This window comes from Scyliorhinus torazame, chromosome 6 (genome assembly GCF_047496885.1).
Source record: "Scyliorhinus torazame isolate Kashiwa2021f chromosome 6, sScyTor2.1, whole genome shotgun sequence".
Lineage (NCBI taxonomy): Eukaryota > Metazoa > Chordata > Chondrichthyes > Carcharhiniformes > Scyliorhinidae > Scyliorhinus > Scyliorhinus torazame.
Window position 1 is genome coordinate 78,153,851 of NC_092712.1, and position 14,202 is coordinate 78,168,052.

General features: G+C 44.8%; 1 protein-coding gene across 3 annotated transcripts in view; it reads right to left on the reverse strand.

Annotated features, from left to right (window-relative positions):
• Nucleotides 1-14,202, reverse strand: part of zeb1b (zinc finger E-box binding homeobox 1b) — a 253,962-nt gene that overhangs the window by 15,093 nt on the left and 224,667 nt on the right. For 2 of the 3 annotated variants that reach the window (XM_072508355.1, XM_072508353.1), the window contains 2 exons: nucleotides 9,044-10,806; nucleotides 8,590-8,800 (listed from right to left, as the gene is read on the reverse strand). In XM_072508355.1, coding sequence (XP_072364456.1) covers nucleotides 8,590-8,800; nucleotides 9,044-10,806 — 1,974 coding nt within the window. The remainder of the gene's footprint in view (nucleotides 1-8,589; nucleotides 8,801-9,043; nucleotides 10,807-14,202) is intronic. The other variant, XM_072508354.1, reaches the window with a different exon arrangement.

The window sequence follows — 14,202 nt, forward strand, 5'->3', positions numbered from 1 at the left end:
CGATTCTCCGCAGAACGGAGTATTGGCGCCACTGGCGCCGGCGTGGTTGGCGCGGTGCTGGTCGGGGGCTGCTCTACGCGCCCCCCCCCCCCGCCGATTCTCGGACCGGGATCGGCTGAGCGGCCGTCGTAAAAAAACAAGTTCCGCCGGTGCCGTTCACACCTGCTCTCAGCCGGCAGGTCCTCGGCGTGGAAGGGTCCGGGGTGGCCTGTTGGGGGGTGGGTGGGGGTGTGACCCCGGAGGGGGGGGGGGGGGCCTCCGATGTGGCCTGGCCCACGATCGGGGCCCACGCCTCTCTGGCTGGGGCCTCCTTTCTTCCGCGCCGGCCCCTGTAGCCCTGCGCCGGCCCCGTACCCCTGCGCCGTGTTGCGTCAGGGCCGAAGCGGAGAATGGAGCCACTGCGCATGTGCGCGTTGGCGCCAGGCTCAGCAGCTGGAGCGGCGTGGATCGTTCCAGTGCCGTGCTGGCCCCTTGTCGGGGCCAGAATTGCTGATCCTGAGGCTGTGTTGACGCTGTCGAGAAACGCGATGGCGTTTCAGACGGCGTCAACACTTAGCCTTAGGATCACAGAATCCCGCCCGATGTTTCCCCTGACCTGCGAATCTAGAACGTGGAGTCACAGTCTCAAACTGTGGGGTTGGCTACTTACGAGTGAGATAGCAGAAATTACATCACCCAAATGGTTGTGCATCTTTGTAATCTCCAGTTGAGTACATTCAAGATAGTGGTTGGTAGATATTTGGGTACTGAGAAATTAATGGACATGGAAATAATGTGGGAAGGTGGAGTTGAGGTCGAAGGTCAGTTATGGGAAAAGGTTTCGGAAATCAGATTGCCTCAAATTCCACTTTTTTTACTTTCACTGATCTCTTCATTTTTACATACTTATAGAAAAATTTGCAATTTATTACGTTATATTTTCTCTTTGCTCATTAAGTTTTTGGTTCTAAAATTCATAGTTCAGGATTCCTAATTCAGGATTCTCTTACGGTTAACATGCAGGTTCAGTTGGCAGTTAGGAAGGCAAATACAATGTTAGCATTCATGTCGAGAGGGCTAGAATACAAGAACCCCACCTGGTGGTTTCCCTCCAAGTCATTCAGCACCCTGACTTGGAAATAAGAACAAAGAACATTGCAGCACTGGATCAGGCCCTTCGGTCACCAAGCCTGCGCTGATTTAGATTTGTTATTTAGACCTACAGCTTATTGCCTAAACAATCTGTATCCCTCCATTCCCCGCCCGTTCATGTGTCATGTATCAAGATACATTTTAAACTTTGTTGTCATGCCTGCCTTCACCAGCAACGCGTTCCAGACACCCACTGCGTGAAAAACCTCACCCGCACATCTCCCCTAAACTTTCCCCCTCTCGCCTTGAACTTGTGCCTCCTTGTAATTGAGTCTTTCACCCCGGGAAAATGCTTGACTATTCACCCTGTCCATACCTCTCGTAATTGTGTAGACCTCAATCAGGTCTCCCCTCAGCCTCCATCTTTCCAACAAAAACAATCCACATTTATTCAACTTCTCCTCATAGCTAACACCCTCCAGACCAGGCAACATCTACTGTATAATTCACACCTGAATTTGATCTTCCAAAATGCAACATCTCACATTTGTCCGGATTGAACTCCATCTGCCATTTCTCTGCCCAACGCTCCAATCTAACTATATTCTGCTGTATTCTCCAACAGTCCCCTTCACTATCTGCAACTCCACCTATCTTAGTGCCATCTGAAAACTTGCTAATCAGATCATCTACATTTCCCCCCCATATCATTTATATATATTACAAAAAACAGTGGACCCAGCACTGATCCCTGTGGAACACCACTAGTTACAGATCTCCATTCTGGAAAATCTCCCTTCCACTGTTACTCTCTGTCTCCTGTTGCCAAGCCAGTTCTTTATCCATCTAGTTAACACATCCCGAATCCCAAGCAACTTTACCTTTTGTACCAGTCTGCCATGAGGGACCTCCCCGAACAGGCGCCGGAATGTGGCGACTTGGGGCGCTTTTCACAGTAACTTCATTGAAGCCTACTTGTGACAATAAGCGATTTTCATTTCATTTCATTGTCAAATGCCTCAATCAAGTTGGTAAGACATGTCCTTTGCCGCACAAAACCATGTTGCCTATCACTAACATGTCCATTCGTTTCCAAATGTAAATAACTCCTGTCCTGAACAGCTTCCCCACCACTGATGTCACATCACCGGCCTACAAATATCTGGATTATCCCTACTTCCCTTCTTAAACAAAGCGACGACATTGGCTTTTCTCCAGTCCTCTAGAACCTCGCCTGTAGTTTAAGATGATGCAAAAATATCTGTTATAGCTCAACAATATCCTCTCTTGCCTCCCAAAGTAACCTGGAATATATTCCATCTGGCCGAGGGGACTTGTCTACTTAATGTGGATAGTAAGAGCACATAGAGAGAGAGGGCGAGACTTCAATAATGAGCAGAGAGAGAGAGGGCGAGACTTCAATGAAGAGTGCGGAGAGAGAGAGGGCGAGACTTCAATAAAGAGCGCGGAGAGAGTGGGCGAGACTTCAATAAAGAGCGTGGAGAGACAGGGGCGAGGCTTCATTAAAGAGCACGGAGAGAGAGGGCGAGACGTCAATAAAGAGTGGAGCGAGAGGGCGAGACTTCAATAATGAGCGCGGAGAGAGAGCGAGACTTCAATAAAGAGCGAGGAGAGAGAGGGTGAGATTTCAATAAAGTGCGTGGTGAGACAGGGGCGAGACTTAAATAAAGAGTGGAGAGAGAGGGCGAGACTTCAATGAAGAGCAGAGAGCGAGAGGGCGAGACTCCAGTAAAGAGCGCGGAGGGAGAGAGAGGGAGAGATTTTAATAAAGAGCGTGGAGAGAGAGAGAGAGGGTGAGACTTCAATAAAGAGCACGGAGAGAGGGCGGCGAGACTTCAATAAAGAGCGCCATCGGGTAAGACAGCTGTTTGTCTGTTTCAAAACTGAAAAAAAACGGTAAAGTGACGTAACACAAGACTGTGGCCTGGTTGGCTGAAAGGCAGACTGAGCTAAATTTGAATATCTGTGGAGTTACTGATTTAAATACTAGTTTTGATTTGACTTAGATTACTATTTTTAAGTTGATTTGAATTACTATTTTTAAAATTTGACTTAAATAACTATTTTGGGTGGATTTAAATTACTATTTTTAAGTTGATTTAAATTACTATTTTAATTTCAATTAAATAACTATTTTTAATTTGTTGTCAGATCAGGAGGGCTAAATAAATACTCAGCTTTTTAAAAAAAAAAAGATCCAATTAAATAGTATACGGGGATTGGATTTAATCTGACACAAAAACATCTTTCTAAAGTTTAATTTGAAAAGTTTAATTTAAAGAAATAAATCATGGCAGGACAGCTCCAAGGCGTGGTCTGCTCCTCTCGCTCCAGGTGGCAGGCTGGGGACAGTTCCAGTCCCCAGGGTCAGCATGTGTGCAGGAAGTGTCTCCAGATACAGCTCCTGGAAGCTCGAGTTTCAGAGCTGGAGCGGCGGCGGGAGACACTGTGGAGCATCCGCGAGTCGGAGAGCATCGTGGATAGCACGTATAGAGAGGTGGTCACACCGCAGGCTCAGACTCCGCAGGCAGGAACGGAAAGGGTGACCACCAGACAGAGCAAGAGTGTGTGGCAGGTAGTGCAGGAATCTCCTGTGGCCATTCCCCTGCAGAACAGATATACCATTTTTGATACTGTTGGAATGGCCTCTTAGGGGAAAACAGCAACAGCCAAACTCATGGCACCACGGTTGGTTCTGCTGCAGAGGGGAGGAGTAATAAGTGTTACAGTGCAATACTTATAGGGGATTCAATTGTAAGGGGAATAGACAGGCGTTTCTGTGGCCGCAGACTCCAGGATGGTATGTTGCCTCCCTGGGGCTAGGGTCAAGGATGTCTCGGTGCGGGTACAGGGCATTCTGGAGGGGGAGGGTGAACAGCCAGTGGTCGTTGTACACATCGGTACAAACAACATAGGTAAAAAAAGGGATGAGGTCCTAAAAGCAGAATACAGGGAGCTAGGAAGTTAAGACATTGGACCTCAAAGGTAGTAATCTCAGGATTACTACAGGTGCCGCGTGCTAGTCAGAGTAGAAATGACAGGATATATAGGATGAAAACGTGGCTGAAGACATGGCGTCAGGGGGAGGGTTTCAGATTCCTGGGGCATTGGGACCGGTTCTGGGGGGACCTGTACAAATTGGATGGGTTACACCTGGGCAGGACTGGAACGGATGTCCTAGGGGGACTATTTGCTGGAGCGGTTGGGGAGGGTTTAAACTAATATGCCAGGGGGATGGGAACCTATGCAAGGAGTCAGAGAAAGAGGGAGCAAGGACAAAAGCAAAAGGTAGAAAAGTGAATAAGAAAAGTGATGGGTGGAGAAACCAAGGACAAAATTCAAACAGGGCAGTAGAGAAAAATATTGGGAGCAAGACAAGCATTGTGAAAAAGACAAACTTAAAGGCTCTGTGCCTTAATGCATGGAGCATTTGCAATAAAGTGAATGAACTAATCACGCAGATAAATATAAATGGGTGATATAATTGGTAATCTGGAGACATGGCTGCAGGGTGAACAGGGATGGGAATTGAATGTTCCAGGGTTCTCAATATTTAGGAAAGGTGGTGGCGTGGCACTGCTGGTTAAAGAGGAAATTAACACAATAGTGAGAAAGGATATTAGCTCTGACAATGTGGAATCTGTATGGGTAGAGTTGAGAAATACCATGTGACAAAAAACATTAGTGGGTGTCATATATAGACCCCCAAACTGCACTGATGAGGTTGGGAATGGCATTAAACAAGAAATTAGAGATGCATGTAATAAGGGAATATCGGTGATCATGGGTGATTTTAATCTTCACATAGATTGGGCAAATCAAATTAGCCACAATGCTGTAGAGGAGGAATTCCTGGAGTGTACAAGGGATGGTTTTCTTGACCAATATGTGGAGGAACCAACTAGAGAGCAGGCCAACTTAGACTGGGTACTGTGCAATGAGAAGGGAATCGCAGTACAAGACACCTTGGGGATGAGCGACCATAACATGATAAAAGGGAACTATGAGGATATGAGGCATGAGTTGGCCTTGATAGATTGGGGAGAGTTATTTAAAGGGATGACAGTGGATAGTAAATGGCAAACATTCAAAGAACGCATGGAGGAACTACAGCAACTGTTCATTCCTGTCTGGCACAAAAGCAAAGGGGTTAAGAGGGCCAATCCATGGCTTACAAAGGAAATTAGAAATAGTATCCGATACAAGGAAGAAGCAAACAGATTGGCCAAGAAAAATAATATGTCTGAGGATTGGGAGCAGTTTAGAATTCAGCAAAGAAGCACAAATGAATTGATTATGAAAGGGAAAGTACAGTACTTGCAGGGAACATAAAGACTGACACTAAGAGTTTCTACAGATATGTGAAGAGAAAGAGATTGGTAAAGAGAAATGTAGGCCCACTACAGGCAGCAACAGGGGAGTACACAATAAGGGACAAAGAAATGGCTGAGCAATTGAATACGTACTTTGGTTCTGTCTTCACAAATGAGGACACAAATCAGATCCCAGAAATGTTGGAGAATGAAAGGTTTAGTGAGAGGGAAGAACTGAGGGAGATCAACGTTAGTAGAGAAATGGTGCTGGGAAAGCTGATGGGATTGAAGGTGGATAAATCTCTAGGGCCTGAGAATCTGCATCCCAGAGTGCTTAAGGAGGTGGCTCTGGAAATAGTGGATGCATTGGTGGTTATCTTCTGGGATTCTATAGACTCTGGAACTGTCCCTGCAGATTGGATGGTAAGCTCACGTCATTCCGATATTCAAAAAAGGAGGTAGAGAGAAAGCAGGGTATTATAGACCAGTAAGCCTAACATCGGTAGTGGGGAAAATGCTTGATTCCATTATCAAGGACTTTATAGCGAAACATTTAGAAAGCAGTGGCAGGATCAGTCAGAGTCAGCATGGATTTATGAAGGGAAAATCATGCTTGACAAATCTGTTGGAATTCTTTGAAGAGGTAACCAGTACAGTCGACAGGGGGAGCCAGTAATGTGGTATATTTGGACTTCAGAAAGCGTTTGACAAAGTCCTGCATAAGAGATTATTGTGCAAAATTAAAGCGCATGGGATTGGGGAAAATGTATTGAGGTGGATAGAAAACTGGTTGGCAGAGAGGAAACAAAGAGTGGGGATTAATAGGTCCGTTTCAAATTGGCAGGCAGTAACCAGTGGGGTACCACAGGGATCGGTGCTGGGAACCCAGCTTTTCACAATATATATATATTAATGATTTGGATGAGGGAACAAAATGTAACATCTCAAAGTTTGCAGATGATGCCAAATTATGTGGGAGGGTGAATTGTGATGAGGATGCAGGGATCCTACAGCAAGATCTGGACAGGTTGGGCAAGTGGGCAAACCAATGGCAGATGCAGTATAATTTGGATACGTGTGAGGTTATTCATTTTGGAAGCAAAAACAGGAATGCAGATTACTATCTGAATGGTTGTAAATTGGGAGAGGGGAGTGTGCAGCGGGACCAGGCTGTCTTTGTGCACCATTCGCTGAAGGTAAGCATGCAGGTGCAGCAGGCGGTAAAGAAGGCTAATGGTATGTTGGCCTTCATTGCAAGAGGTTTCCAGTATAGAAGCAGGGATGTGTTGCTGCAATTGTACAGGGCCTTGGTGAGGCCACACTTGGGAGTATTGTGTGCAGTTTTGGTCTCCTTCTCTGAGGAAGGATGTTCTTGCTCTCGAGGGAGTGCAGCAAAGGTTTACCAGACTGAATCCTGGGATGGCGGGACTGTCATGAGGAGAGATTGACTAGGTTGGGATTGTTCTCGCTGGAGTTCAGAAGAATGGCGGGGGGGGGGGGGGGGGGGGGGGGGGATCTCATAGAGACTTATAAAATTCTAACAGGACTAGACAGGGTAGATGCAGGGAAGATGTTACCAATGATGGGTGCGTCCAGAACCAGGGGTCACAGTCTGGGGATTCAGGGTAAACCATTTCGATAAGGAGACATTTCTTCGCACAAAGAGTGGTGAGCCTGTGGAATTCATTACCATTGATGCTAAAACTTTGAATATATTCAAGAGGCAGCTGGATATAGCACTTGGGGAGAATGGGATCAAAGGCTATGGCGAGAAAGCAGGATTAAGCTATTGAGTTGGATGATCAGCGATGATTGTGATGAATGGCAGAGCAGGCTCGAAGGGCCAAAAGGCCTCCTCCTGCTCCTATCTTCCATGTATCTATGCAAGAAGTTTTTTTCTGAGGGGGGAAGAATCAAATACTAGAGGACATAGGTTTAAGGTGCGAGGGGCAAAGTTTAGAGGAGATGTGCGAGGGACGTTTTTTTTGCACAGGAGGGTAGTGGGTGTCTGGAGCTCGCTGCCGGAGGTGGTGGTGGAAGCAGGTGCAATATTGACATTGAAGGGGCATTTTTGACAAATACATGAACAGGAAGGGAATAGAGGTATATGGACCCTGGAAGTGCAAAAGCTTTTACGTTAGACGGGCAGCATGGTCGGCGCAGGCTTGGAGGGCCGAAGGGCCTCTGTTCCTGTGCTGTACTTTTCTTTGCTCTATGATCTTACTGAATGGGGGAGCAGACCTGAAGGAGAAAATGGCCTACTCTTGATTCTGTTATGTTCTTATGCAAGGTACATTATTAATGTACTAAGTATGCAACACAGCATAAAGAGTAGCATCTATTTACAAGGTAAGAAATATATATCAATTTTTTTTACAGTTAAATTACACCAGCTTCATATGTTGGCAGGTCAGCTCCGGAAGCAAGCTGCGGAGAGGGAGATAGTTCGGGTGAGGGATAGGACGGGCGAGCTGGTGGTGGCACCGGAGCGGATCAATAAGGTGTCTGAGGAGTTCTACAGAGACCTGTATACGTTGGAACTGCAGAGGATGAGCTGGAGATGAGGGAGTTTTGGGGGGAGTTAGCGTGCCTGAAGGTGGGTGAAGTGAACAGGGTGGGATTGGAGGAGTCGGTGAGAATACAAGAGGTGAAGGTGGCGATTGGGAGGATGCAGACGGGGATGGCAATAGGGCTGGATAGGTTCCCGGTGGGATTCTACAAGACATTTAAGGATAAACTGGTGGAGATGTTCGAGAACGTGATGCTCAGGGGGTTTTGCCAAAAGCGAAGAGACATGCCACTATCCTGTTGCTGTTAAAAAAGAACAAGGACTCGGTGGAGTGCGAGTACAGGCCGATATCTCTACTGAATGTAGATGCTAAGATATTGGCACCGGTGCTGGCGCTAAGATTGGAGGTGTGGCTACCAAGGGCGATGGGGGGGGGGGGGGGGGGGGGAAAGAGTGCGAATAATTGGTTCCACAAGAGTTGGGGTTAGTTCACTTTTGGAGAGCTGATTACTGTTGACCATTGGGGGGAGGGGGGCGGGGGTTGTGTGGTGGGTTTAATACAATGGGTATGTTTTTTGCTCTTTTAGAATGTTGAAAATTGGAATAAAAACACTTTTTAAAAAAATTACACCAGCTTATGTATTTTATTAAAAATACATGGGTAATTTTTCTTACCTGTGTGCTCATACTTGTGTCTAAGAAGAGAGCTGCTTTTCTGAAATATTTTATCACACAAATCACAGGCATACATTCCATTTTCTGTCTTTTTAATTTTCTTGCGTGGTGGCATAGAATCTGAATCATTCTGATCATCGGTATTGGGCACACCTCCAGAACCCGTCTCTTGTTTCTCCTCCTTCAGGAACACAATCGCCTTTGTTATGTGCTTTTAAATAACCAAATTGCATTATAATAGTACAACTGCAACATTAATTATTGGCTTACTTTGCAATTCTACATTGAGGAAACAGCTCAGATGGTCAAAATAATATCCATATCACAATTAAATTTTTAAAATTACAACTAGTTTTGCAAAATAGAAAGAATTTCTGTAAACGATGTACCAACTTCCCTTAAAGTAATATTTAAACTTTTACAAATCATAGTCAACTAAGAATAATATACTTACTAGATGATTCCCATTGGCTTGAGTTGGCTTCTGTTGTGGCTCTGGTCCATTTGAATTGATTGTTTTATATGTATAGGCCACCTGTGGAATGAAGCTGGCCTGCTTTATTGTAGCTAGGGCTCTGAGGCATGGAACACTGTTTTGGCTTGAAATGGCAACAATTGTGGGTAGTTGGGTGGTAGCTGTAGAGAGTGCAATATTTATAGGTTTGGCACTTGTTGAATTTCCTTCAGTAATACTGTCATTTTCTGTTTGTTCTTTCTTTATACAAGACAAGTTTAAGGGCTCCTCTTGAACATAATGAACACTGCTGTGGTAAACACTGGTTATTGTGGGCCTTTCAAGTCCCTCTTTTTGCTGCCTTGGAAGTGATAGATCAAGAGGTTCCAATTGTAAATCCTCTTGGTTGCTTTCAGGTGTGTTCAGATAGCTTTGTGAATTTCTCGAAGATGCAGAAGAGAGATTCAGCGGTGATGGGGAGGGAGTATTACTCCTTGAAGGATCCGCCATCACATTAAGTGGCGTATTAGTAGTTTGAGATTCAGTTAGCTTATCAAGAGCTTGTGAATTTGCTGTGTTGCCTTGTGACTCACTAACAGGTAATGAATCTGTATGACTGACAAGTAGTTTTGGTTTGACCTCCTCGTTGCTTGGTGTGGGAGAGGAGGGACAAGATGGCTGGACTGGAATCTGGCCAGTTTGCATTTTTTCAAACCACTTTTTCACTTTTTCTAATGGAAGGTTTACAGCAACTGAAATCTTTGCCAATTCCTCCGATGTTGGTTGCGCATTCAATGCATAATAAGCCTTCAGAAGTGACAACAGGTTCTTCAATGGCTCTTGATCTGAAGAGATGTTCTCTTCTGTTGATGCAGAAGCTCCAGAGGTCTTAATACTGGTTTCTCCTGAATGAGCTTCAGTTTTTAGTTGATAGTGCTTTAGTTCATGAAGTGCATTTAGTCCACCAGGACATTCATTACAAAGCAGGCATGTGTTACTAACTCCTTCTACACTGGTCTCAGTTTTCTCAGTTTTGACTGTGAGGTCTTCTGGTGGCTTTTCCTTTGTACAATTGTCTGCTAGGTTAGGAACCTCCTTTTTCAAATTTTGTGGCACAGCTTGGAGTTGACTTGGCTCCAAACTGTAGTTGATAATGATTTTGGTTGTTCCATCCTGATCAATCAAAGGAAGACTGATTGACGATATGAGGGAATGACTGTTTTGCTGAACTGATGCAGAAGAGATTGTTCCTGGTTCTTTGGAAGGGAGAGTGACATGATTATTTTCTAATACTGCAACTTTAAGAACATTCTGAATATCACTTAGATTTATGCTAATAGGAGAGACGAGGCCTACAGTTGGCAATACAACAGCCTGAACCACACTCTGAGGTGAAGTTGTAACTTGGAGAGGGTTATTGCCACTAAACCCTCCATTTTGGAAAGAGCTCGCACAGTTGATACCAGAGGTCACGACCATAGTTTTGTACTCATAATCCACAGGCTCAGTTTTGATTTGGTTTACGGTAGGTTGTTCTTGTAAAGGCTTATTGTTCTCTAGCTTATGACGAAGTTGTGTTCTAGCAGGGCTATTGGTTGATGGTGAAAGGGATGGAGAAGTGCCTTGAGGTGTCTTGATTCCTGAACGTGCTCTACCATTAAGTGATATAAGACCAATACACTTCTTACTACTGATGTGTGAACTGTAAGAGCCTGAGTGGGAAAACCGTTTCTTGCAGTTAGGGCATTCATATGGCTTTTCTCCTAGAGGGATGAAAGAGAAGAAAGTAACACAAATCAGGTATTTCTTTATGTTATACACAGCTCCTTGTGACTTCAGATCATAAAATATCTTTCTTCCAAATAGTATTTTTAGACAAATCTTGTAAATTGAAAATCTACTTCAGCCAGCGATATCTCTTGGAAAGGGTCATAACATTGTAACTGAGATAATTCAGACAAGCTCAAATTTCCACAGCCTTTGAATTCAAGTCAAGTATCTTTAATACTTGGGTTAATCTGTATTTTGTAGTAGATTCTGAATCAGACAGTGTAATAGCTTCTGTTGTCAATATGCGTCAAAAAATGCAAACTTACAAATGCATTCATAATCTATAACAGCTGATTCACTTGAAGTGTGCTCTGTACTAAAGAGATATTTGACTGCCCACTGTTTAAGGTATCAGCAGCGCTTGGGTAAAGCAGATAATGCAGGTGTTCACTAACATGGAACAAGACAAGTTTACACCAGTGTATCTTTGATCTGATTTGATTAAAAAGTTTCTGCATTGGCAACTGGCAATGAGGAAATATATACTGTAAGCTATATGTCATAGTATCAGTTCAATTTTGAATATATCTATAGGAAATAGGCAGCAATATTTGTCACTGGGCACGATTTAACAGGAAAAAAGTCAGAGTCTGTTTTTGGACACGTTTAGCGGGGTGTTTCTTGACAGCTGTAGTGCCGAGAAACACCCCACTATTCAATGGCACTTTGACGTTTTTTTGGCCTCGGCGAAGAATGCCCTGTCGAGGCAGTGAGTACTTGTGGATTGGGGCGCCATTTTATTTGAGGCTTTTTACATATACACAGGGGCACCATTTTTAAAGACAGCCCCAATCTCAAAAACCCCCACCGCAGCATCCACAACGCAGGTTCCAGACACCCCAAACACCCAACCTGTCTCTTCCGGGGTACTCGAGCCCCCCCCCCACCCCCCCCCCCCCCCCCCCCGCACCTCACCTCTTAAGGGAAAGACACCCCAAGCCTGACCCCGGCACAGGCAACTTGGTGCTGCCAGCTGGCATCTGGGCAGCAGTATCAAGGTGCCCAAGTACCACCTTGCCAGAGCCCAATCATCCGGAGTCTCCAATAGCCTGGGATACAGCCCCCCCCCCCCCCCCCCCCCCCTCTCCCAGGAGAAATATGGCGCAGGCTAATTAAATGAGCCTAAATATGCTGATTGGATCATGTCCAGTGAGGGAAGATCCAGATAATGACATTCGGTTGAATCTCGTGAGATGTCTCAAGCGTCGCAAATCTCACAATTCAATGCAATCTTTATTATTGTCACAAGTAGGCTTACATTAACACTGCAATGAAGTTACTGTGAAAATCCCCTAGTCGCCACTTCAGCGCCTGCTCGGGTACACCGAGGGAGAATTCAGAATGTCCAATTCACCTAACAAGCACGTCTTTCATGACTTGTGGGAGGAAACCGAAGAACCCGGAGAAAACCACGCAGACACGGGATGAACGTGCAGACTACGCACAGACAGTGACCGAAGCGGGAATCGAACCTGGGACCCTGGCGCTGTGAAGCACTGTGCTAACTTCTGTCCTACCGTGCCGCCCAAGAGGGCCTCTCGCAAGGTTCAACGGCTTTGTTGTGACACCAAGTCAGGTGCGACGAGGCTGGTAAATCCTGCCTATCTTTTTCGAACATTATAATAGGAAGTTGTACAATTTACTGGTACGAGAAATATACCCTGAAAAATAAATTTCAGAGTACCCAATTATTTTTATTTTTCAATTAAGGGGCAATTTAGCGTGGCCAATGCATCTACCCTGCACATCTTTGGGTTGTGGGGGTGAGACCCATGCAGACACGGGGAGAATTTACCCTGAAGACACTTTTACTACTCTTACAAACGGAGTAAATTTTGTTGATTTTATAAATATCAGTCTTTCACTTCTGTATAATCCAAATGCCTGTAAGGTGATTTTAACCGATAACTTTCCACTGACTATAGAGGTGACAAGGTGCATGGTGTAATCGCCAGTATGAACAGTGCTCAGAACCTTGGTTAAAAACTGGGTGTATTGAATCCTGTGACACTATTCCTATTCATGGCATATCAAGGACTGATCTTCTCTTGGATCAGAGAGGATGCAGTTCCACGTATGAACCTGCAATTTGTCAACCTCAAAGCATAAATGAAAAATGGTGGTGGGGGCAGCAAGAGGTGAAAAATTGTAAGCCATAAATAAGACTTATCAAATAATGGGAAATAAGTGAATATGATTTGCTGTCGAGTCTCCCTGAAGATGATACTTTGAAAAGTGTCAATTTTGGAAGACAAGTCCGTAAAGTAGCATCTAATGAAAATGTGAAGCTTATTCAAAAGGCCCTTACAAAGATGGCAGAACACTTCCAGGCATTAAGTGATCAGCTTATGAGCATTAAGTTTTTATTTTATCTAATGACCTGCCAGTCTGCAATAAAATGCATACAGCAGACAACAGAACTGCACCAGTGTTTAGTCATAGAATCACACAATGATTATCCTTCTTAAATATTTAAATTTTTCCAATTAAGGGGCAATTAAACATGGCCAATCCACCTACCCTGCACATCTTTGGGTTGTGGGGGTGAGACCCACGCAGACACGGGGAGAATGTGCTCATACAATGATCAATGATTATAGCATAGAAGGAGACCATTTGGTCAGACGTGTCTGTGCAGGCTTTCTGCAAGAGCAACTTAGTTAATCCACTTCACCTTCCCTATACCCATAGCTCTGCAGATTTTTTCTCTTGAGATAATTATCCAATTCCATTTTGAAAGCTCCAATTATGTCTGCTCCACCACACTCTCAAGTAGTATATTCCAGATCGTAATCATTCAGTTCGTAAAAATAATTTTTCTCCATATTGCCATTTTTTTTCTATTGTCTTAAATCGGTGTCCTCGGCTTCTCAGCCTTTCAGCCACTGGAAACAATTACCCTCCATCTCCTGTGGCCAGACCCCTCTTGATTATAAACACCTGTCAAATGTCCTTTCAACTTTCTCTTCTAAACACAAACTTAATTTGACGCGGCTGGTGGAACAGATGGAGGAGGATTTTAAAAGGTGGGACATGTTGCCACTCTCGCTGGCGGTTAGGGTACAGTCGGTTAAAATGGTGGTCCTCCCGAGGTTTCTTTTTGTATTCCAATGCCTCCCAATTGTGATTACTAAGGCCTTCTTTAAGAGGGTAAGCAGGAGCATTATGGGATTTGTGTGGGCGAGCAAGACCCCGAGGGTAAGGAGGGGGTTCCTGGAGCGTAGCAGAGATAGAGGAGGGTTGGCGTTGCCGAATTTGGGTGGTCACTATTGGGCAGCCAACATGGCAATGATCCGTAAGTGGGTGATGGAGGGAGAGGGGGCAGCGTG